Source organism: Grus americana, chromosome 8, assembly GCF_028858705.1.
Source record: "Grus americana isolate bGruAme1 chromosome 8, bGruAme1.mat, whole genome shotgun sequence".
Lineage (NCBI taxonomy): Eukaryota > Metazoa > Chordata > Aves > Gruiformes > Gruidae > Grus > Grus americana.
The window spans coordinates 5,748,891-5,775,072 of record NC_072859.1 but is presented as its reverse complement, the minus strand read 5'-3'; the positions used below and the strand labels follow the sequence as shown (position 1 = coordinate 5,775,072).

The following is a 26,182-nucleotide window of genomic DNA, read 5'->3' as shown; positions in this document are numbered from 1 at the left end:
ACCCACAAAAAAACCTTCCAAAAACCTCGTTTCCGGGACATACAAGTCTGGAGTTAGAAATTATAGTTTCCACAGTAACAGTAGGAAGGTGTCAGAAGTCTGGGCACATATGCTGCACAGCACAGCTCGGCTGTTGTAGAGCTACATCCACCAAATTCAAGATGCTACACATGCACATAATGAATTGTTTTGGTTGCTGCGCAAACACAAATTTCTCAATTAGTACATTTGAACCATTCATGTTTTTTCTTAAAGTAACTCAAAACTCCTGCTCTACACATAATTCCCCCCAGACAAACCCAATGGCATTTTACAATTATATTCAAGGGCCTTCGCTTCTGTATATAGACATGTAGCATTCACAGAAAGCTCAGAAGAAACTCCACAATGAAGAAAGAAAAAAAACCCCAAACCCTATTTCCTGGAAAGTTTTTCCCTTTTGCAGCTATTAGAGTATATCTAAGCAAGAGAAAAAGACTTGTCATTAGAAGGAGCTCCTCAGGCAGGTTTTGTGGCAACTGCATTGAGCTCTCTGCTGCTGCTGCGGACAAGCCAGCTAAAAACTACCTTGTTAGCACAGCTAAAGTAGTGGCTGCAGCCATCAGGTATCTGTATGGGAAGGGGAAAAAAGTCATTAGCAGTGCTGCATGGCTTATGGGTAGACCTGAGAGCTAGCCCAGCCTGGAAGCAGCCTGTAGCAGTGCCCGAGCAGAGATGCCTGGTTATCGGCAGAGCAGGGCTGCCCGTCTCAGCTCCCCAACCCTCCCTTGTGCTCACCGGCACCCAACGAGTGTGTAAGAGGGCACCAGCCTGATTCTGGACATGTACAGGATTTGTCTCTGCAGGACTAAGATAAAGAAAATTTTGCACCATCTTTCACTGACATAAGTTGGTTTGCTCTTTCCTTATTATTAATTATGTACATTGCTATCCCACTGACTTTTCTGAAGTACCAGGGTGACTAGCTCAGCCATTTCCTTAAGATTATGTATTAACAGTAAAAGATATATAAACCTCTTGATGCCTAACCCCACAAAGTCACAAGGGCCTCACCTCCCAGCCTGCCAGAGTATTCAACACCTTCCTAGGTGCCCCATGCTTTCTACGATTCTTCCAGATTAAAAGGCTTCTATGACACAGGTCATCTCTAAAGAAGAGACATTGTAAATAAGAGTCAAATCTTCACATGACAGTTAGCACATGCAAGTGGGGGTGGAAACCACAGTCAGAAATTATGAAAACCAGCGTTGAGACAAATGATTCAGCTCTGTCGCAGCAGACTCTGAACGATTATCCCTTCCTCTCCCATTCCTTTTCAAAACTTCATCCTATTTTCAATAGAAATAAGCCTCAGTATCATTTAGTACCACCTCAATAAAGGACTGTCATTCCGAAACATCAGTGGCTTGAACCTTACTCGTTTTACCAAGCTACAGGAGGGCTGATAGGAAACCCACTGCCAACCACACTGCAGCCAGAAGCCTGCCCTTGCTAAGCACCACACACTCAGCAACCCCAGCATCTTACTATATTAACCGCACAGCTCTTCATTGCTTAATAAAGCTCGCAGAGGAACTGGTTACTAAGGCTATTTATACAGGATGCAGCCAATATACGTGATCAGTAATGTAATAAAAGCGTTGCTTGAGTGGAGATGACTGTAGGCAACAGGGAGCTATTCAGATCTATGTATTTACCTTCTTCCCCTCGCATGCAGCTCATTCGGTGGCTCTACCTGGAGCAGTGTCGCTGATAAAGCCTCTTCTCACGTACAAGTGCAGCCAGAGCTAATAGGAATGATAAGGTAGATGGAGAGATGCTGCAAGAATTTAAAGCGCGGCAGTTTTTTCTGTAGTAATTTATCAAAACCGCTTGCCGAGGCATCTGTGTCACTAAATGACTGTTAGAGGAAAATTGCTCTTAAAAGTGACTACATTAAAAGGGCTTTTATTTTTTCTAGGAAAATGCGTTGTAAACTCAGAGATGTAAGTAGAAGAAAATCTGCAGCAACACAGCTGAAGACGAGTGAGAACTCTGACATAAAATGAAGAAGCAAGCCTGCTTACAACTTGCCATTGGACCTGGCAGCATACTTTCTTGCATTTTACTTTTTAGAAAGAGGGATTTGTCTGTGATGAGGGGAGAGGGAGGACGAGAAGAATCAGAGAGCTTTGCAAAATAAAGACATCTTGAGGACTAGAATGCAAACCTCATACAAAGACAAGAAACTATTAAACCAGCACATAACTCTGATCCCCACGGTCTCAAACCTATAAACAGCATCAATAGCGACGTGTGGTGACAGCTGACAAAAATACATGCATCTGAGCTAGGAAAGTGTGTTTGCTCACTACCTGTTCTCACACACCACTGTCCATAATGCGGCTCCTCTCTGCATCAGTTCTCAGAAGGTTTTGAGAAGGACGCTCCTATGGCAAATGCACACGTTAAAATAACCAGCATATTCCCTGTAAGGAATAAAGAAAGAGAATGCCCACTCCCTAAAACATAAGCTTCTTTGAGAAACCAGCAATTTCACTAATTTTTTTTTTTTCCACCTTCTCTATACAAAATATTTAACTTCACTTGAACAAGCGGTCCCCTAACTTGTAAAAAGCTCTCTCGCCCACAGAAGACCAGATGTCTAGCTTCAGATTTCCTCATAGTAAGAACAAAACCACTCAGGGGACAGTTGGTTTCAATGCTAACATGTCAAGAGTTTAATGCATTAGCCTGTTGTTTACACAAACAGCTTCCTTTAAACAAGTGATGTTTTACAGGATTATGAAGTATTTATTTCAGAAGAGTCTAAAGAGTCTCTTGAGTAACTACCACAGAGAAAGTATCACCACAGAAAGCGTAAGGCTAAATGATAATACAAGTTAATTAGTTACAGCAAGCGATCAAGTAACTCTATAGTAAAGCAATGGTATAAATAAGGACACTGAGATAATCTTGTACATGTTTGTTTACTTCTAAAATGCCATTGCTTTGAGTCCTGAATCACATACTGATAGCATTACAAATCTACACCATTCATTATTTGGAAAAAACCCAAAGACCTAAAAACCAAATACTTTCCTTTGGGTTTGTTATTTTAAGGAAAAAAGGGTCAACATGCCTAGGAAGCGCTCGTTGTGTAAGCATGCAGGCAATTTTCATCTCGCGCCAAGTTCCATTACAGGCAGCATTTGTGGAAACGCAAACCAGGGAGCTTTGCCTGAAGAAAATTTTACCACAGCAGAACTTACCCTCTCGCTACAGGCTCTAAATATGCACATCTACAAGAGTTAAGGTTCCCATTTCGAGTATCGAACGAGCTTAGCAGGGACTGAGTCTTCCAGGATAGCTGAACCACTGGGTACAGTTCCCCTTTCTGAACGCTCTAACCAGCTGTTCTTTAGGTCTATCTTTATGAAGAATATCGAATTTTGAGAAAAAGTCTAACACAGTTTCTTTCATACTTCCTAAGCCTGGGCTCGCTTATCCCTCCAGGGAGATGGCAAGTACCACCTGCCCCCCTGGGCTGCGGGGTTCGTGTCGACATACTGCAGACACCCCCCAGCCCATGAGCATCTCCCGCTGCCCTCCCGGGGATCCTGCCCCGTTGGGTCTCACAGCTGAAGTTTCTCCTTCCGGAGCCTCAACAGTTGAAATGTGAAGCTTTGCCAAAGACTCCAAATCCAACTGCTCCAGACAGAGCTCCTCCTCTGGAAAGCAAAGACTGTTTTTCCTCCTCCAGCCACTTCCTTTCGACCCTGTCTGGCCTGTTATCAAAGGAAAAGCTTCTCCCACCAAAACCCCAAATCTTCACTTCACCAGGAACCCTTTCTCCTAATCTCCACACTTGCACTCTTTGGCTGCCGCTAAGAAAGCTGCATGTCTTCAAACCCCTATCTCCTTGCAAAGGAAAATACAGGAGACAAGACGGCTCTAGGACACAATTACCCTCTTCTCAGATAATTCCCATGCAATAATTTCTCATGATCGAGGCAATCACAGATAATATTCTTGCATGCACCAGCTGTCGGCCTCCTCTGCACATGCAGCATGAAGTACAGCATCCCAACAGTCCCACGGATACGGACCACAAAAACCAACAAAAAGCAACCTGGAATGCAAGACACTAACATTCACTTGCTGTGATTTCATGAGTCAGAAAATAGCTCTTACGAATATAAATGTCCTCATTCATCCCACTGAACGGTAATTTTTTGATTCAGACAAAACGGTCTGGGGATTAAAGAAATGAAAATCAACAGTCAGCGCTGAAATGAGCACAACTACCTACTTAGAGACACCATTTGTTAAGTGTAATTAAAACCAGATAAGCGTAATTTTATTAGCTTCAGATAGTATGGCTCATTATTTTGTGTTGTGTTCATAAATATTCAGCTGAACAGTATCAGCCTATTGCCCACGTTAAACATTACAATGCTTGGGATGAACCAAGCGTAGCTTACCAGCAAAAGGAAGTATCTTCGGGGTGCAGGGAGGTGCTGGGGTGTTTAAGTGATACTCAAAGCTGCCAAATGCCAGAAACGCTCCCCTGTGCATCCCCAGCCCCCTGTAATTGTCAATATACCACGTAACACAATATTTACTACCACAAAGCCACACTACAGTTAAAAAAAGACAGACCGATAGCAATGTGTTATTTTCAGTTATAACTCTGCACAAAAACTACAGTCGTTTAAATGCTACATAAGGATTAAGCATAAGCAGCTATCTTGAATCTGGTCAATTAAAGCTGACAATTAAAAGTGAACGAGTTTTAACATTAAGACTACACCTTGCAACAAAACATAGGGGATCGTAGCAGAAGGCATATAAACTGACAGTTGCACAGCACTTAAATGAACACGTGAATTACAGAATAAGCTCAATTGTGTAAAAGTTCCCTGATAAAAACCCCACCAAACATAAACTACTTAAGAGCAAAAGAGATTTGGGGGTGGAGGAACATGAGTCAGCAGAAGGACTTCTAAAATGAGAAAGTGGTTTTAAAAACAGGAAAATAGAAAAGCTGCTCCAATGAGTAATAAATACTAAATTCCCATCTCAGACAGGAAGAAACAGTTTTGTATTTTGGGAATTGCTGAAAGGAATGTGGGACTGCCTTGGCTCTACTTTGAGTTATAAACGTGAAAATACAAATCTCTAAATAAGTTTATATGGAAAGATATAAGAAATAGAATTTAATTAATCTAGACTGTAAAGATATTAAAAAGAGCACAGAGTTTGAATAACTTTAGTGAATTATAAAAAAACCCAAACAAAATCCATTCCAGAAAAGCAAGGATATAAAATATTCTCTCACTCTAGACACAAAAATCTCTATAAAATGAATTAAAGTATGAAATCAAAATTAAAAGACTGAAGAAACATATCTTTAGCCAGGTGAAGAAAGAAGGAAATAATTCTGAGGAAGTGTCTTTATAAAAAGATTGTAACAAGAGAGCAACTGTGAAAGCTAAATGCACGCTAAATAAAAGAAATCAGTGTTTACCCTCTCCCCCCTAAACCAAAACAGACATACCTAGGGAAGATATAGGTAATTGATTCTACTGAAGAATTATTTTGTCATCTATCTACCATTAAACTCACACTGCCCTAAGATCCAGGTAAGAAGGAGCAGTGAAATAAACGTTATCCAAGCATGCTCTCACAAACCCATTCTCAGCAGTGTTGCAGGGTGACTGGTAATACTCAGAAATAACAAAAAAAGGTGCAGCAGCTCACGTACAACCCTTGCATCCAAAGCTTTGGCTGCATAGCTCCTTCCTTATCTTATTTCTACTGCAATCATGGTATGTTCACAATCAACAAGTTTATCAGAATGATACTTCTCCTTCCTCAAGCTGGTACATTTACTAGAAATTAAAATGTTCTTATATTTCTTAAGTTATTTATAACAACTTAATATCGAATATAAATCCTCTTCCCTTCAGGCTTTGCATATGCTAATGTAAATGCTCGTTCAAAATGCCTGGCTCTAGAAGTACTTAAACATCAGCACACATGCACCAAAAGCCCTTCATTCACACCCAAACCAGGCCCAGGTTTCTCCTGTGAAGACCCACAGAGCACAGCAGGAAAGAGCTCTGCTCTTCCCACCGACCATCCAACTCCGTCTGTCCTCTTCCCCCTAAAACCCACGCTGCAGCGTGTTGCAGAAAGCATGCCACACGCCTTGGGGAGCCTCTGCGTCTCACCAAAGCTCTGGGCAGAGCCAAAGGAGGCAGCTCTCCTGAGGTTCAGCATCCTTTCATCGCCGAAGAGGATGAGTGAGTCCATCCTGCAGGGATTTCTACAGTCGAGAACCGATGAAGCCGTGTCTGAACATGCTTCCTAGACTGACACACCAACTGGAAAATATTCATCCAGATTCCGCCCCCCCCCCCCCCCCCCTTCTTTTTAAATCCCACTTCCCTCTTTAAGTTGCCAAAAAACCCAACTGATCCTCTTTTGGGCAGTAACCATTTCTTGAAGAAGGGAACTGCTCCTCCCTAGGCTTACAAAGATCAGTAGCAAACTCCACCACTCGCTACACAAACTCATGCAGATGACCCAGCTCCTGCAATTCTGGTGCAGAGATGAGGCAAAACACAAGAGGCCAGGCAAGCATTAGTAGGAAGATAGTCTTTTTAACCTGCAATTATTTCAGAGGAAAGCAGAAATACTTTTAATGAAGTGAGCTTGGCTCCTTGGACAGAAGGGAGACAGAAAGCATGCCTCCAGGTTCTCTTGGTTGACCTCGAAAGCACTCCTCTCCCACTGTGTATTTAACAACACAGAAAAGGTCCTCTTGGGTTTGGGTTGTACTGATAAGAATTTCTATCCAAACAGATGTTTCCTGGGAGACTTTTCATCAAGCTTTTCCAAGTTAAACTGTTTATATACTTTGGAGAAACCCTGTGTCTCACACCATCTTGTGCCCGAACACTTTTACCACTGGGTTCAGTTGCCTGAGGATTCCCAAATTCTGCGTCTCTCAGAGAAAACAGAATCCATTTTCTTAGATTTTTTGCTTGAACAGTAAACAGGACTGTAGGCATGGGAAGACACCTTCTGCCTGCCCAAGCACCAAAACCGTCAGTGGACAATTTGGTGACCCCCTCACAGAACCAAACTCATGGTATTTGGAAGGAGAAGAGATTTAATCAGTTCTGAGCATCTAGGCTGCGGCTGAAGAACACAACAGACAAGATCTATTTCTCTTGCCCTTTTTGTCTCTGAGCTACCTCCCTCAGACCCAAGACCTAAACCTTAAGAGCTCACAGGTTTTGCCACAGTTTTATCAGGTCTCAGCCTACAGCACTGTGTGGGACAGGAGACTCTAGCCAGCAGCTCCAGCTAGCTCTGGCAAGAGCAGCTCTTCTTTAAGGAAAAATAAACCCGGTGTTAAGCAATTAGTTGTCCTATGGCTATATATCCCACACAGCAGCATGTCTTACAGGGTGAGCTAGTTCTCTTAAAGCTAAGCTGTTGTCTACTTGAAGATCAGAGGCTGAACCTTTGAGAAAGCAAAGGCTGAAGAGAAACTCCACGGAGGTGTCCATCCCACTAAAAGCTCTGTGGTCCCACGACAGCAGCCCAAGCAGGACCTGGCCGTTTCAGGTGATTTTGTGGGTGACTGCATTAATCTTGTTTTGCCAAACACCTCCCTGGCTGCGACTTCCTCCCTCGAGAAAGTTTGACTTTTAATCTAGAGTCCCATTGTTTTTCTCTCAGTTCCTGAACTGTGACTCTCTGCAAAACCAGTTTTGGCAGACTCAGACAGAGGTTTGTCCGACCCCAAAGAGCCAAAAGACCATCACTGTCCCATAACCGATGTGCAGTATTCACCAAGTGGTGCCTTCTCACAAATAATCCTTTTCCTCTGTTCGCCTTCCACGCTGCTAAAAGCAAGGTGTCCCAATAACCTAGCCGAGTGACAATACTTAGGAATTACGAGAGAACTATTTGGTATCAAAGTGCACCAGAACAGAGGAAAAAGAGGAACTACAGCATGCTCTGGCCTTCATATACTGCAAGATTTTGATCCAAAACGCTTATATCACATAGAATACCTCCCTAATATTGCTTGAGACCAAACAGAAAAACTATCCCAAGCAGTCTAATTCAGTCTCCCAGGAAGTCTCAACAACAGTGGGATCCTGCAGTAGAAATCTTTGTTTCTAGTGTGAATGACTACAGAGGAGAGAAAAGACTAAATCAACCAACCCCCTAACAAGAAGCCTTCAACAGGGGAAAAAAAAAAAAAAAATAGTTTTATTACTCCCCCCCCCCCCCTATTCCATGGGATTTAACAAGCATCATCAAGACAAAGTCCAATTGGAAAGGTCTTGGAGAAACACAAATCAGTGACTGTATGTAACTAGGTTTGAACAGATATAGTCCTCCTTCGTTACTTCTTTTGGGCCATTTGGTTTTGTTTTAAAGCAATATGTGACTGCTTCTAGTAGCAAACATGAGCCTGTAAGGGACATTCTTCTTCCACTAGTACTAAGCTGAGGGTTTTTTTTGAATACTGATGACTTGTCCAGCAGTCTCAACTGGATCCAGATGTTATCAGGCTTTTAATACCATAATCTGGAGGACTCTGGAAAGTGCTGCGGTTTTAGGGAGAAGGAAGGTTTATTTGTGCTTTTATTTCACCCCCCCAAAGCCTCATCAGTTACTTGGTTCAGGCTGGGTAGCCCACTAGAAAGTTACAGGAGAGACCGAGAGAACAGAAGGCAAATTTCTCCCCTTCTCCCCCCTCTTTTTTTTTCTTTTTCTTTTTTTTTTTCTTCCTGCTTTATGAGTATTGTTATCAGCAGGGCAGATTTAAATGAAATCTCAGACTGGCATCTTGCTGACCTCAATCCCAGCTGGCCAAACCTTTTGCAACGCTACTGTCCTTGGCATCTATAAGTGACCAGACATCAATTTAGCCGGTTGATTACAAAATGGGGAATCTGGTATGAGGAACTAGATCCATTCCACTGTCTCAAACACTGTTTAGAAGACAGCTTTATTTCTCTCTCCCCCTAGTACTTCGTTTACAGTAGCAGGCTTGATATCTCAGTCAGGGCACTACAATGCCACAGAGGCTACCGTCCTTGCAGGACTGCATCCACCGCACACGTGGTGTGTTTGGGAGCAAAATGCTACTGCTTCCACCAGATGATGCTTGTTCTAAAGGAAGCTCCAAGTTTTTAAGCACACACCAAAATATCTCACACCACTTCCTTATCAGGAAAGGCCCTTTTTCAGTTGCCTTTTTTTAAATTAAGATAGAATATCAGAGAGTCATCAATGTCATGTTAAGAAAATTAAGTTAAAAAACAATTTAAACAACTATCGTATCTCTCAAAGAACACCTCACTATACTCACCTGCTACACAAAGAGAAGTAGAACAAAACCAAAATGAGTTCATTACCTGTACTCAAGTCAATTTGATTATCATCTGTCTTCCCTTCATTTACTGACTCACTGCTAGGCTCTCCTTTTCGACTCATTATCTTTGAAAAGCCACTTGAGAGAGAGGAGAAAATGCCACGGATGAAATAGCCCTGCTGTTCAGAGTCTACTGAATGCACGGCTTGCAGAAATGGCTTTGCATTCCTGTTTCCAACGTGTGGCACGGGTTCAGACAGAGATCGGTTGAAGGGGACCCGAAACGGTCTAGTCCTGGCCGGGAAAAGCATCTCCGTTGGGTCTTTGTGGAGATCATCAGCACTGGTAGCATCCACGCTTGCAGAACTTTTGGCAAGACTTGGCTCATTGCATTCCCCTTTCAGGCTGCACAAGCCCTCTCTTTTGCTTATCCTCCAGGGAAAACGAGGATGTGTCTGCCACCTGTATGCTCCGAGAGGTTTCACTGGGTCAGAACTCATTTGTTTATTCTTCATCTTGCTTTTCATTTGGTGGTACCAATGATAGTCCTTCAATGCAGCAGTTCCAGCATCTTGATCTGACAATGATCTTCTGAAGGGCCTGGGAGAGAGACTATAGTGCTTTTTGAAAGCACTCATTTTCCACCCCTTGAATTTCAGCTCTTAACTTACATTCCTTGCTGTTTAATAGTCACATAGCTGTAGTTCCTCACTCACCATTTTAAAATCCCAGCCACTTTGTTCATCACTGCTGTGAACCGCAAGACAGCAGAAGTTCTTCCTGAAGATCCTGAGCATCAATTCCAGAACTGGGTATTTCTACATCTCAGCAAGAAGGACGTGCCCTCACCTATAGCAAGCAGACTTCTAACAGCACATGAAGCCTTGCTGAGCTTGCTGCTGCTTCCTGCGCTGTCACATTTCTGCACCAAGCTTTCAGGAAATGACTAAAAGAGCCCAGCCATGAAAACCCACAGTGGTGTTCTGCACCAATCACACTTCGCTTTTTTCGGTCTACATTAAAGATTTGGTTTAAAAAAAAAAAGAATGTGAAAGTACTTTAGAGTTACAGAAAAGTCTCAAAAAGCGTTAAAAAAATTGCAGTACTCAACTGAGAGTCATGCATGTTATGTTCTTCAGTTAAGTAGTAAAGTATATAACTATATACACTTGTAGTTAAGTATAAAGTAATATACAACATAAAGATGATTCCTAGAGTTTGTATTTACCATAGGTACGTCGTATCACTTAATAATACCTCAGAGTTGCCTTTTAGAGAGAGGTAAAATAGGCAGATATATCAGAATCAAGCGCTGAAAGCCCCAGAGAGAAAGGCAAAGGGGAGGAATGGAGTAAGGAGAAGAAACGCTGCAATTTAATGTAGTGAGAGTGTAAATAACACTGAAGGGAAATAAGTAAACGGGAGGAGAAAAGGGACAGAGAGGGTGGGACTTCGTCAAACACAGACCAAAGCAAAGGGAAGGTTTTGAGGCATGATCCTCTGGCAAACAAAAGGACAGCAGGCAGATTTCCCCTTTTCTTATGTGTTATCCACCCCCCCCTTTTTAAACAACAAAACAGGGTTTTATTTTTATAAATCTAGTTGGAATAAACGGGATGGAAAAAATAGTCCTATCTGTTTAACCAAGAGGGCGGGGGGAAAAACCCAACCTTGCCTTCTCTACAATTTAAGAAACAGCTGACTATTTTAAAATCTCATAAAGAAAATATCCGCTGGTGAACTCAGATCATGCTTGCCAAGTTTTAGACCAGAACACTTCAATCTCAAGTCTACTTAAATCCCTGAAAATAGTGGGTTTATAATGGAAACACTGACAGACCCTTGGCAATCAAGTGACAATGAAAACTACTTCGCTGGTTAAATAAAATGATAATCTGGTCTGGCAGACCAATAAAGCTTAACTGACCCACTATGGGATCTCGCCTTTAAGCTAGGCTGCATTCATCAGCCAAAGTACATTCCTGAAAGTTGCGCATGCAAAAACATCCATACTTATGTGTATATATGGAAAAGGGTATCACTGCTCCCTAAAATAGGGATGGAGTTACCCAAAGACCTCCATCACATCGAGAAATAATTTCCTTATTCAGTAGCAAGTTACATTCTTCAGTTAGAAGCAACAGAAGCGACTACCTAAAGTAGCCATGTTCAAGAAGTTACAACAACCAACCTCAGAAGCAAGAACAGCTCAGGCATTGCAATGCAAATTCTGCATCAAAAATAATGATGCTGACTCTCGTGCTTTGTAGGAAGTCATGCTGCTCAGAGCATGAGTCTTAAATGACAAAATGTACCTAAACAAGAATTCTGCTACAATTTCCATCCAGAGCAATGATGTCCTCAAGGAGGCACGAGGAGCAGCAAATACGTGCAGAGATACAAGTACTCCCATCGTGAAAATTACAGAATTCACCAGGAAAGAGTTATCTGTTTCTTGGTCCCAGGGGCTGCTGATCACCCTTGGGTGCAGCCTCTCTGGTGCCCTGCACGTGTAGGGGTTGAGTTCTCACAAACAAGTCCTGCCTGACCCTCACCCACTGCTGATATTTTTTTCTCCTCCTTGATCCCCTTCACGAAGCACGGAGGCCTGAGAGTCCTTGTTTCTGAAGACTGAGGCCAACACAGCATTGAGGACCCCAACTTTAATTGAGTCTGCTGTTATTACATCACCCTCCCCTTTCAGCAATGGGTCCTTGTTTCCCTTGTTGAGCCCTTTACTACTAATATGGCAGTAGTGCTTTGAACAAATGCTTTGAATTAGCCAGTCTGGTAAAATAGGCTTTATGGAACTTCAGAAATAAGTATAAATAAATCTGACAGACGACAGTGTGGTTCACTCTAATGGCACAAGCCATAATCAGCAGAGAAAACTGAGAATGTGAGCTAGGTTTCTGGTCAGCTCTGCAAGCCTTGCTTGTACAAGTTTCCGCTAGCACATCTACATCTACTTTTGGTTTGGTAGTGCAGAAGGGCAGGAGAGGACAGAAGACAGACACAGACAGTGAGGTAGCTGAAGTCCTCCTGGGATTTGCTTGCTTTACTGTAGATTTCTAGCACGCTTTCTAACTCCTGTTGAAACGTAACGACCAAGGTGAGCACTCATACAAACCATGCGTTGAAACAGTGTTTTGAAAGCACTTATCTGCTGTGTCTGAGGACTCAGTATGGGCAACAAAAATGACTCAACTCAGATAATATGACACCGGCCGTGTCAACGTTATTCTGAGGCAGGGATTTAGCACAGTAGCACTTTGGACAGAATGAAACTTCAGAAGAGCCGCTGTTCTTTGCATGAGGACAGAGATGATCACCAGGACTGCTCTAATCCTAGTTGTGTTTTTCACCACCATCCTGTGGACACCTGACTGTATGGAAAGATCATTTCATCTCCTTCCCAATACAGCTTGCGTTACATCAGTCACTGACTTCCACAGACCACCCATTTCAGCAAGAAAGATTAGCCATGTATCAAGTTACAGCATGAAGCAATGTGCAAAACCAGCTACGGGTTAACTTCTACTTAAAAACATTTTTATTGGTGTGGCCAGGGATTGGACCACAGTTCTGTACAGAACTAACACCACAGAAAAAGACAGGTTTCAATAAGCACTCAACATGAACCCCAGGAACATCAAAGTCAAAGTTTAGTTTAAGTTTGAATAATGTTAAGAAGGGTCTTTACTTCTGACTTTTGATTTCGCTTTTGATTCCATGTTACCACTGCTCAGACAAATGCACTTCATGATCAAAGAAAACAGTTATCCAGCTGCCTTCACTTAGCTGAGACTTCACAGTGTACTTACTCTACAGAGGGTAAAATGGTCTTTCTCAAAGCGCTTCTAAAAACAGCGTAAAAGGCTTGCATGCTTATTGACATAAAATCGCCGATGCACACGTTTGCTTAGTCTACAAATAAGACAATTCTTTTAAATTGCTAGCTCAAAAATTTTAGCCTGGGTTTTGAGTCAAACTGGACTCTCTCTTCCTCATCCACATCACGAATAGCAAAGATGATGCCCAAACAAACCCTTCATCTATACTAATCCAACGCCACCGAGTAAATATCGGCCTCGCTTGCGTCCAGCATTTCTCGCATACATATAACATGCGAGAAAGTAATCCACACAGCAGAACTTTCTCCTTGATCCGCAGTCCAGTTATTCCTTGCAAAAACTCGAGTCCTTTCAGAGCTGCAATTTATCTTGGGAGGCATTTACCCAAGATTTCACAGAGAAATCGGCTTACAGCAGTGACTGCTAACATATTGGTTATGCGAGATCCTTACCCATACAGAGCCACCCACTCAGCTGTCAGCAGGTAAAATAATTTCAGTGCAAGGAAGGAGCTTGTCAATTAACTTGAGAAAATCTGGAATATTTTCACTTATACCTCCTGTTTTTAATACCTACTGCATAAAAACCTGATTCTCAGCTAGCAAATTTTCCTCAGAAGTAGGGTTTTTTTGGTAATGTTTGCAGTTCATTGTGCCAAATCATTCATTTAGCGTTTTCAGAAAATTACTATTTTCTTCCTAACAATCCAGTCATTTAATCATCCTATTTGACATGTTTAACAGCATATTTTTCACTACTCCTAGATATTTAAGTAATTTATGCACAAAATGCAGATTTGCTATTTTGGAATGTAACTGTATTTCAGTTTTAGGATTATATTGGAAAACAATCTTTCTTCACTTTATAACAACATCTCACAGAAAATGTACACAAGCAGTATTACATTTTCACCAAGCATATGAAGATATTTCTCTGGCAATCGCCTCCTGCGTGGGCAGTCTGCTCCCCTCCATTTGGCATTCCAGAAAAACTACCCAGCTCTGCTGCATGAAGCTTCAGAAATTCCTCAGAGTATCTACTGTTTAATAAATACTACCATCCAATTAAAAAAAAAAAGCAACCCCACAAAAAACCCAAATGCATCATTGCCAGGCAGCTGGAGGGAGAACCTGTCTCTGATGATAAAAATTAATGTTTAAATGCTCACTTGCTCTCTGAAAGCCGTCTACTGCTTGAGTAAAGGCACTACAATGTGTAAATTTTAGTTCATCTTTCGCACAGCTTATATTGAGAAAAAAATGAATTGAAACCTCCCATGACTGAACCACTCCATTTTAAATTAGTTTTGGACCAAGCACAAACTTACCAACTTCTCATTTTTTAAAACATTTGCCGAGATATGGAGGGGGAGGGAGGGAAGAGAAGAGAGTTAAAAGAAACCAACCCCAAACAAAAAAAAAAAACTAGAAACACCCTTAACCCCACACAACCACCAAACCCCATGACAAACCCATAACATTTATTCACCACACTTGGGTTTTCAACCAAGTCCTCTCTTCTAAATCGTAAAGACAGCAGGTTAAGAAAACGCTGCTTCTGAGAAGATCCCAGATTAAGTCCCCAAATCATCAAATAAGTTCTTTAACATGTAGAAAAGTAAAACAAATTGCACCCTGCACCCTCCCCAGACAAACCAGAAGAGATTCAGGTAGGCAGGGATCCTCGATTTTGCAGTCTAGCTCCTCTTAGCTCTTTTCCTCTTCAAAACTAGTCCAGTGCTTATTGCACTGGAACAGTTTGTGGAGGAGTAATCAATATATAAAGCAGAAACCATCACAAAAGTCTTCCAATTGACCCAACTTGACATGTGGCTAAATAGCATAGAAGATGAAAGATTTTTCCTTCCCTTTAAATTAGAGACTTTTCAAAATATTAAGTTTTGTTTATGCAAGGCTAAGTAATTAATGACCTAACATCCCCTTCCCATCTCCTATCACCGAGACGCATCTGTTTCCCCCTGCAACATTTCCTGCAGGTGGATATCACTTCTCCTCAGCTCAGCGCAAACCAGTGCACCTGACTTACTTGACCGCTTAATATTTAGTGCGTGGTGAAGTTACACAGAGGAAAAATGAAATAGCACCTTAAAAATTGTTGCATTTGGGATTAGAGTGACTGGAAGAGCAAGGCTTGCTGGAATTTGGAGTCAGCACGGTTGGAACACAGATAATTTACCGAGCCCAGATTAGAGTTCCTGAGAGCAAAGCTGCCACGTGTTTATGTGCCCAGCTTTGAGCCGGCAACGCGTATCAGTGACCACGCAGAAAGCTCACCTGTCCCAGATAAATCAGTGAGGTATGCTATTTTCACTGTCACTATGCTGAGAATGAAATGCACCTACGAACAAGCTAAATGGTGATACCAGCACATTTAAATGCCAGGACGCACCTCATTTTCATGATCAGAAGTTTCTGTGCCAAGGCACGCTGTGTTGAACAGTCATCACCCTGCATGTCCAAGCCCTTTACCTTTCACTATAGCCAAAGGCGCGGTGATGCGGACTGACTCGGGTCTGCATTTGTGGTGGCCTAGCATCTGAAGGCAGGTACTGAACCACTGTTCAAGATTTCCACCTCAAATTCTTCTTCTACACTTTCTCTGCTGATAGAACCTCCCCACTGGAAAGTCTCCTGGCTCCATTTTCCCATGCTGTTCCCATGATCTGCATGAGAAGCTGCTACAGCCCTGTCAACTGAGCAGAGATAATCTAAATTTATGAGATGCTGAGTTTTGGACGGACGCCAGGAAAAGTTAGCAAGAAAATCCCATTTCAATATGTCGCAAATAAACCTGTAGAACAGTGATGCCAGATTTTAATTTCACTAGCAATCTTTTGTTGTTGTTGTTGTCGACAAAACACAGCTCATGCCAAGTTTCAAGGCCCATAAAAATGTACATTTAGAAGCTAGCCAAGCGTGCGCAGCGGCTAAGCGAGCCCACACACAGCTGCGAGCAACGCCACCCCGAGCCAGCCAAGTATTTTAGCAACATGCACTGGTGCAAATAAACAAATATATAACCTGAAGGTAAACACTCTGGCAGCTACTTCGTAGCACGGGAAGTCCTAACAGTAAAAAGTCCCATTTGTAGTGAATGGAGGTACTTGCCTTGGAAATTTGTAGAGATTTACAGGTTTCAGGCAGGCAGGCAAACCCTCAGCCCTGACCTGCAACACAGCTGCTCCCGCAGGTCTGGCTCCTCCGTGGGCTTAGCGCTGTGCCGAGCTGTTAAGCCACCAACACGTATGGGGGGGCTCAAGGTGAGAAGAAACCCCACGGAACCACAGCCACCAACTTCAGCCCCTGAAGACAGACAAGCGCACTGACCTACTTCACTGACAACTTTTGCAGGACTGTCCTTCAACTATATAAATAAAGAAGTGCTTATCCCCACTCTGACATCCAGTTCTTCACTATGACGCTCTGGGTTTGGTACCATCTGAAACATCATATGCAAGCTACTGATGTAGGTTTTTAATGATGTCATTTTTCAGCGGGCAAAATTACCTTTCCATCCCCCCACTCCTTTTCCAATTGAAGTGTTTTGGACTTTTCGGGGGGGGGAGGCAACCCCACCCCCCCAACATTATTCTGCAATCTTAAAGCAGAGTTTTACCTGCAGAACAGTATTGCTAGATGTGATCCCTGAGTGCATCAAACCAACTGCAGCTTAAACATTACTAAGAGAGGAAAAACAGTCATCGTATATAGGCATGTTAATGGATAAACATCTTAAAAGTGGTCTTGCTAACTATGCCCAAATAGCAGGTGTATATATTCAAACTTTCCACCCTTTATTTGTATGTCACTGTAAAGCAGCACGTCCTCAGTGCTGACTGTTGCAAAAATAAGACCTATTAGCTCTAGTGACCACCAAGGACATTAGGAATTGAATTTATAATTTCATTCTATACATTATTTAAAAACCTAATAGTTCTAACTCACTTGGCCTTATTTTGTTTTGCTCTTCCCTACAACAGCATGAATAAACTAAATTATTTCAGCAAATCCTTCATGCAATACTAGCTTTGTAAATATATTTTAAAGCATAGCTTCTCAAACATGGGAAGTCCTGCAGTGAAGCCAACTACCAGTGACAGATAACCACCAACTAATCGACAACACTCCAATATCATTGTGTATCAGTGTACTATTACGGTATAAATAAGGAACAAACTTCAGCAACATCCACAATTATAATGCTTCCATTTACCATATAAACCCCAGAAATCTTTAATAGAAATACTCTGTCTCCTGTCACAGCTCTTACTCCGCATTGCTGTTAAGCGGCAAGACTTTGTGGGAGCTCAGGTGGGAAGATGGGAGCACCAGGACACCAGCAGAGAGGTTTTTCCAATACCTGGAGCCAAGCACTTACCCGGTCTGGAGTTTGGTTTACTGCTAGAAAATGCCAGCAGGCAGACTTGGGGTATTCCATGGCCAAACTAGGAAGACTTAAAAAGTCCAGTCCATAACAAGAAAGTGAACAATTAGCTCACGCAAACCAAGACGTACTTCTGCTCTATCTAACACACAAAATGTTTGACACCTATGGAATCTGTGCGTGAACTGAAGGAATGTGACCAAACAAACATAATTTTTGAATTTACCGAGGACACACTTGAGTTGCTGGTCAGTTTTATATCCAGTCTGCACAGGGGTTCACGACAGCTTTGACATCCGGTGGTGTTTCTGCCTGCTAGACCGGACTACAAGCAGCAATGGTTTGAGAACCTGCTACATGACAGCGTTACAGCATTAGCCGCAGAGACAGGCACTGGGAGCTGGGCATACAACCAACCAGGAGGAAGAATTTACAAATCCAGAGTTATTTTGGGCTCTGAAATTAGGCAGTGAAATTCCTTATGCTATATGAGAACTAGCCTAACACCCACCTCATAGCCCCTCCAGAATGTTGTATTACTAGCAAATTAATGTGCAAAAATTGACAATACATCAGTGATGTGTAGGAGTTTAATACTAAACCTTCATCTAAAGGGAGAAATGGATCACAGGGAAGAAAGATGAAACATGCCAGTATCTCAAAATGCCAAGAGTTTGGAATTAAAACATTTAGTACCAGCTTGGAAAGAGGGTCTGTGTAAAATTCCAGTTGCTGTAGCACTAACTACTACACGCCGCATGGAGAAAGAGGTAAAAGAAACAACCAAAAGTGAAAGAAAGAGAGATGAGGGGGAGAAAAAAAGAGCAGTTATTAAATTTAAATGACCTTCTAACCAGAAGGGCTCTTTCTCCACAGGTTGCCTATCGGGAACAGTCTTGAATCAGTGCAAAAGCCAGAAGACAGGGACAGTGATGAAGCGCTGAAATGAAGACGTACCTTCTGCCAGCCAAACCAAGCCAGCTGCGAGCCCGGCGCCAGGGCTGGAGGAGATTTCACAACTGGCAACAGCGTGCAGAGCCAAAGGATGAAGCAAGGTGACCTGCGGGCACTGAAGCAGCACCAGACTGGGGGAAAGAAAGGAGCACACCCTCTTTGACTAAATCTAAGTCTGTGTTTGTAATTTAAAGAATGATTAAAAGTTAATATTAAAATCTGTCTGATGGTAACATGTACAGAATAGGCTCTCCCAAAAAGAGAAAGATACAGAATAATTTCAACCTTTGAAGAGGGAGGGAGAGGGAAGGAAGAGAATGTCTTTTTGTGAGACTATTTATGGAACAAATTTGTGACACATGCACACACCTCCTCACTACAGAACAAACAAACCAAAACCAAAAAAAGCCTAGACATTGTGAAAAAGGATTTGTACAAAGCACGAGCCATTGCATCCCAGGCAGAGTCCCCAAGCGTTAAAGCTGTCCTTCTGGGGACTGCTGTCTGTGTCAGCCGGTCAGGGAGGCTGAAGCCCAGTCCTAGAACAACTGCGCGCAACAGCGAGCCATGCCCACAACACAAGCACTTCATTTCTTTTTGTCTTTCCATTCATTATTACTGTACCAAGACTACTTCTCTTTCCAAATGTTCCGAAAGGACTTTGTTTTTGTTTCATTAGGTGCGAACGCTGGCTTACCAGATGACAGAACTGTCTATTTCTGAGGTCAGTCCTTTCCAAATTGAGCATCCAAAGTCCCATTTGTAAGTCTGCACACGCGGCACTTCCAGCAGACAGGCACTGTTCAGCAATCTCTTTAAAAAAATATAAATTCAAGTATTTCCATTGAAAAATGGAAGTTTTAACCAAAAGGTTTAACAGGACCAGAAAATAACAACAGTGAAACAAAAAGCCCTATACTGCATGCTCTTGCTTACAGAAAAATCCTCTCCAGTTGACATTCTTAAATGCTTTATGTTTAAACCCTCAGATAGTTTTGTACAAGGCTCTTTAGGGTGCTACTATCACAGCCACAAAGAAATTAGCTTTCAGAAAGAAGCCACTAATTGTCCACAAAGCAAGTTACTGCCAGCTCTGTGAAATGACCTGCCAATCCCTGCTGCACCCAGGCTCAGTAGTTTCAGTAAAGACACTTCTGTCCCACCCTCTCTTGATGTGCAACTATCGTCAAAAAGTTACTTGATTAAAACATTCCTCCTCGAACTACTCCATGAGCCTATTTCAAGGCCTTCATGTTTACTCACTTCATCAGTAAAAAGGAAAATGAGCTGTTACTTGCTATTTTTACCTTGACCACCCTAGACTGTTAGCAAACTCTGCTCCATCCTCACCCAGCAGTGCAGAACTGCTGTGAACAATAAAGTCCGACTTTGAAATTGTATCCTGACATTTCAAACCAACCTGCCAACACGGCCAGAAGTATTTGCTTTACATATAAAACACAAAGCCGCTTTGGGTTTTGTAAATACATAAGCAACCACTGAAGCTAGACTAAATTAATGAACATGTGTATTCCAATTCCAACAGACAGGACAGCACTTGCATGGCTTCACTTAGTAACTTATTATAATCTATGCCTTATAAAAAGGTTTTTACACATATGAAACACTCATATACCAGTGAGACACAAAATCAGGATGTAATCAAATCTCCACAGTTTTAAGTACAAATCCCTCAGGACTTCAAGCTGCAAAACTGAATGTGAATAATTGCATCTATTTTCTAATAAAGACCATGTGCCTCAGGAGTCGAATATGCAAGTTTTCAAGAGCTCTGGATAATATTTTTGGAGGTATTTCTACTTCAAATAAGCAATCCAGTTAAGCAGAGATAAACACGCACACACATCAGTGACCTTGTTTAAACAATGCACCAATTATTGTGATAAATCTGGCTGCCAAATCTAAATATAGACTGTTAGGAAAAAACAATGGAGTTTTAGTAGGAGACAGACTTCTCATATTTACTGTTTACCTAATTATCCAAATGAATGTGCAATTTGGCCTCTCTCCCCTTTTCAGGCTGCATGACCACTTTCCCATTCGGAGCCAAGAGAGTTCTGGCTGTTACTGGAAAACGCAGCGTGATCCGGCACATTTGATGCTACGAGTGCACTTGGTGCAATTTCAAAGCTTGCATCACGGTTTGGGTATGTGCGTACTCTGCTTCCCCCAGACAGCCCCATGCCTGACACAAGGCAGATAGGCACTGCAGGACTGAGAGTCACAGCTACAGAAACAGAGACTTTTTATTATTATTAATTTTTTTTAAATGAAGGCATGGGAAAAAAAAAAAAAGAAAAAAAAAATCCCATTGAAAACCCATTCTAAGTTTCCAACTTTGGGTGTCCAAGCAGGAAATGAGGGGAGGAGGGGGGAACGAGGAAAAAAAGGAGGAGGAGAAAGTTCTTTTATTCAGGGTTATATTTTTAGACTATTACTAGTTTTGTTTTGTCATTGAGCTACAAAACTAGACCTGTGTGAATTAATGCAGCATTATCCTTTCTAATTTTTGCTAAGTCCATGCTGCAGTATTAACCTAATCTTCTTACGCGGGACATGGCGAGGCATTTACTCCCCCCAGCCCTGCTGTAGCTGATGTTTTTCCACCACAGATACTCCTGGCTGCAGCATACATCCAGCCATACATTCCCTCTTTCCCCAAACCACATAGGAACACACATGCTGTAAACAAATAGAATTTCACCCCTGTTGTGCTGGGAAGCAAAAATCTACATACTGAAGAGACCTAACCTGAAATCTTGATTTGTTCTTAAGCATACCAAGGTGATGCAATTTATAACCATAACGTATGGGAAGGAACACAACTGAAGTGCTTTTCCTTCTTGCTATAAATACTCATGACTTAAAACGCCTTTGCCCTTCTTGATCTATTGATATTTATAAAAGTAAAGCTCGATTTTACTGGGCAGGCTGAGGCTAAAGGAGAGAAATCTGTACCCCGTATTCCCCACTTTGTTTTAGTTCATAACAGTTATGTAGCACGTTTATCCTTATTGTTTCAAAACAAGTTAAAACTAACTTTTTTTTAAAATAAGTTTCTCTCCCCAGGTGTCATTGCAGGGTTATTGTCACACTACTTTTTTATTTCATTTCTCCATGCTTGCACAGCACAGGCCAAGCCCATTTGCGACTTCCCTCCCTAGATGCAAGTTGCCATGCATAAATCAATTATACAGAAATTCAATGACTTACAGTAAAGAAATCATTTTGGGAAAAAAACCAAAACAAACATATGGAGTGCAACTTATTTATAAATATCTTCAAAAAGGAGCCTGGAAACATTCCCCCTTAGGCTGGCGATGCACAAGGCAGAAGTGGCGGGGAGTGGCAAGGGAAGAGGCAGACAGAACAAGGTGGGGTTTTTTTTTTTTTTGGTCTTAAAAGTTTTGTTTTCTTCTTTCCATAAAAACAAGAAAGGCCAGGAAATCCTCCCAATTTGGCATTCCCAACACCATCACTGGATGAAATACAAGGCCTTCGCTTCCTGTTCCCTCCTCACTTCACAGCAAGCGAGGACAGAGCAGGACAATGCTGACGTCAGATATCTCTCACAGGGATGCTACAGAGAAGCTGCTCCGTCGGTCAACTCTGCACAAGCTTGGGGTGATGCTATTTGTTTGGGTAACATGCAACTTCTTATCCCATACTAACACATCCATTTTTTTAACTATGAAAATCCAGATCAGGTCTTAGGGTTGGTAAAGCTCCTCCTAGACTTCTCATCTCTAAACCAAAGATTAACTGACCAGGCCTCCTGCAAAAGCCAATGAGGTTCTCCTCTTACATCACCAGCCGGCAGAATTTTGGGGGTAGAGTTGGTTAAAAGGGAAAGAATGACAGAAGGAAAAGACCCCAAAGCTCAGAACAACTCTGTCCACTTGCAACCCCGCTGTAGGGGGGACAGGGACCCCGTTAGGTCTGCTCCTGCTCACAGCAGACGTGGAAAAGTAGGAAAGGTGACGGAGCACACTCAAAAGTCTCCTTTCCAAACCTGGGCTCCCGCTTCAGAGCAGCTGTGCCCTCCTGTAAACTGACGGCAGAGCGAGGCACAAACAGCTTCACACTAAAAGGTGCTGGTGGCACAGGATTAACACACAATTCTCAGACTCAGGGAGAAGTCACGTGGTTTTAACATCATGCAGTTGGTGTGATTTCCAGCAACAGAGGCCAAAAATTACCTCCCTGTATAAACAAACACGTAGGGACAGAAGGACAACTGAAACCAAAGCAAAATCAAGCTTCTCCTGTCTGAAATGCTGTCAAGCTATCAAGTCCTCCTTTTATCTTGCTGACTGTCTAAAAAACTGGCAGAAGAAAACGAGTATTACTCTGGAATAAACTGGAACAGAGGAAAAAAAAAAACCAAAACAGGGATAAATCAGAGCTTATCTTCTTAAAATATAAACCCCTCAAGGAATATAATTTGCAGCAATTAAATATAAAAAGACAATCCTCAAGATAATCCTTAACGAATCACCTTTAGAGTTTAATAAGTTATGATTTGGGGGATTTTTTTAATGCATGTATTAGTGTTTTAAACTGACCTGTCAAACCTACTTCTGAGCTTCTCACAACTGATGAACATGGGAGCCAGAATAGAAAGTCTGCAAGACAGGTTAATTTCTAGGACCACCAAGATAAATATTCTAAACCTGTTTGTTGAGAAAGTTAATTCTTAAACTTTCAAGTCTCAGGGCTCAGCTTGTATTGTTCATAACTTCCCTGAACTTCTGCAGAGCATGATGTATTCATCTACCAGACACAGCGACGTCACCATGGGAAGTTGGGTATCCTGCCATCCAACTTTTTGACTCAGACTCTCACAGATCACCAAGAAATTCTGGATACCAAAGTGTTTGAAAAGAGCTGATAATGCTATAGATATTTACCGTCCTACAGTAAATACATCATCACTTTTACACTTAAGACATGTTTAATTGTTGATATTTAAAATAACCCTTATACACTCCTTAGATATTGAAAGTTATTTTAACAAGGTCTCTTCTGAGTCGCTAAAGTTTAGATATGGGCTCTATTTTCCATGCATAGAAAGCATAAGCTCTTTTTTTCCTGTATTTTCTTACTTGCTTTGATCCACACACAAAGATGTTCCCCAACCAGCTGAGAAGAGGAATGCTCTGTTCCTGGAGCAGACAGCACAATTCACTACTTATACCCTGTCTGGTGAGTAGATCTCCCACACTTTCTGCCCAAGTCGTAACATTTTGCAAGCTTTCAGTGTGCCTAAATTAAGAGCTCTTTTTTGTCAAGTGAACAAAAATTCACGTTTCCTGCCAAACCACTAAACCATGTTCAAATCTTAGAATGTACACTCAGTTTAGCGTGTCTTAGTGGTTTGGGTGGAAATTCAGGTACACAGAGACTGAGTTTGCAACGCTGCAATGGTCAGCTTGACAGAAGGAGGATCGTTAAGACTGTCAAGTCCAGAGAGAATCAATTTGGTATTTACTTGGGCATCCTGGATCACAGAAGTACAAGCAAACACAAGCAAATCCAAAACTCATTGCTCAAACCAGGCTGCTGTTGTACCTTGCAGAAGCTCTGGCTGTGAGGTGACCTTGTGGGAGACACTTGTTGTTCAGAGCTGTTTAAAACCTTTCACTTCAGTGATTGTGGGTTTGCAACTCCACTGTTTAAGGTGGCACACCCGAGGAACCTGTAGCAAAGGTGGGAGAACACGGACCTCTTAAACTGACTTTTTTTACTGAAATCAGTCTACAGTGGCATTTCAAGTCTACAAAAAGCTTTCCAGAAATAGTGCAAGATTTATACAGAGATAATTGCACATCAGTTCCTTATTCAGAATCTTTTTGTCACATTCACTGGAAAAAAAAGTTGAGTTTATTCCTGTCCTTCATTCTTCTACTGTACTGGGTTTTTCCAGTTCCTTTTTCCACTCTCTCCTCTCTGCTCTTCCCGTGTAACAACTATCAAACACAACCAATAGATAGATTAAATCATGGAGCCTTTCTTGTTGTAGTCATTGTATTTTCACAGCTGAATAGTCCATATCCATTCCATTCCAATCTACAGGGATTTTAAGAGATTGCATATCACTGAAGTTAAAAGGAGAGTTCACCCACCTGCACCTCTGCTTTCAGTCCATTTTTGATAATCCTTCTTATAACCACAACTCTAGACTATCAAATGAATTATAGTTCAATAGATTTAACAATGCAAGAAATTATCTATTCCAACACTAATTTAGATTTTCTCTTTTTAATGCTTTTTAAAGTTGGCAATGAGGGGAATACTAAAATGAGAGCTTCAGCTCCTTCGCCATTTTAGAGATCTCTAAATTTTGTACTAGATAGTTAAGGGAATTTCTGACTGGCAATTTCTGTGTAATCTCACCCAGGTGTGTGCGTGTAAAAAAATAAATCACTGCCTTCACATTCTTTTTCTATTACTAAATGCAATATAATTAAATGCAAGGATTCCTAGTAAAATAACCAAAGCCAATCACCACAAACTACACTACTGAGAAGGTTAAGCAGAATAAAAAGAACAATGCAGCAACACAAAAGAGATTAGTGATACATAACACAATTTCCCATTAAAGAAAAAGGAGGAATAAATGTATATTTAAAGCTCAGAAATCTAGAGCCAGGAATAAGAGGGGAAACGTGACATAGAGAGGAAGGGGAAGGGAAGAGAAGGAAGAAACATTATCTCAAGATCTTAACTTCAGGGATTCCAGGAGGAATAAAGCAGCTGCAAAGAAATTCCACTGCAGCTTCTTCTGACATAGATAGGTCTAACACTGGCATTACCTGGCTGTACGAATTTGACGATTGATGCAGAGCTCTTGAAATCTGACAGCTAGAAAGCTGTAATTTAGCAAGGGTAGTTATTTTGGAGCACTTACTCAGGAAAAAGCTGAATTTAGCTCAGAGAAGAACTAGCCGCTGCCTGTGATTGTCCCAGAAAGTATGGCGATGTCAAAAGATTCATATAGCTTTAAAAAATCTACACAAGCAGGAAATTAGTGTTTCTACTTTTTCTGACTAGCCTAATTATAACTTTCAGCCCCAAAGCAACTTTAAGTATTAACTGAACTCAAAGTTTAAATTTACTCTTCTACCTAAACTATCATCAAATTTGTTACCTCCTCTCAGGCCCTACTAAGACTGGAAATCTCATTTTTCAAAACCATTTCTCTCCCTTACCATTATCTGATAACAACCCTCAGGATTGCAAATTTAATCACGACAGCAGCAGAATATATACTGACAAGTGAACCCAAATGCTTTGAGTGTTTACACCACCAGGAATAATTGGTGTTTATTTACATAGTGGCAGTAGTGGAGAGCTGGGTAGCGGAGGGCAAAATAGCTTCATGTCACAGCTGATATTACAATCACCCTCTGCAAACTTTAGGTGGATAAACAGGGATACTCAAAACACTGATTAGGTCCAGCAATTAAGATAATTTAACATGGATAATGAAACATTAAAAAACCCCCCATTTCCCATTCAGAATTACAGTGGCTTTCCTCTGGTATGGCTTAATTCAGTTTGG

At 41.6% G+C, this 26,182-nt stretch overlaps 1 protein-coding gene across 8 annotated transcripts in view; it reads right to left on the bottom strand.

The window, feature by feature from the left end:
• The window catches only part of RASAL2 (RAS protein activator like 2), a 186,899-nt gene that overhangs the window by 117,638 nt on the left and 43,079 nt on the right, over positions 1–26,182 (bottom strand). For 2 of the 8 annotated variants that reach the window (XM_054833241.1, XM_054833243.1), the window contains exon 1: positions 9,429–10,271. The exons of 4 other annotated variants lie outside the window; for them this stretch is intronic. In XM_054833241.1, the coding sequence (XP_054689216.1) occupies positions 9,429–10,023 (595 nt within the window). In that variant the 5' untranslated portion in view covers positions 10,024–10,271. Of the gene's footprint in view, positions 1–9,428; positions 10,272–26,182 lie in introns of those variants that run through there. 2 more of the 8 variants (XM_054833242.1, XM_054833244.1) reach the window with 2 other exon arrangements.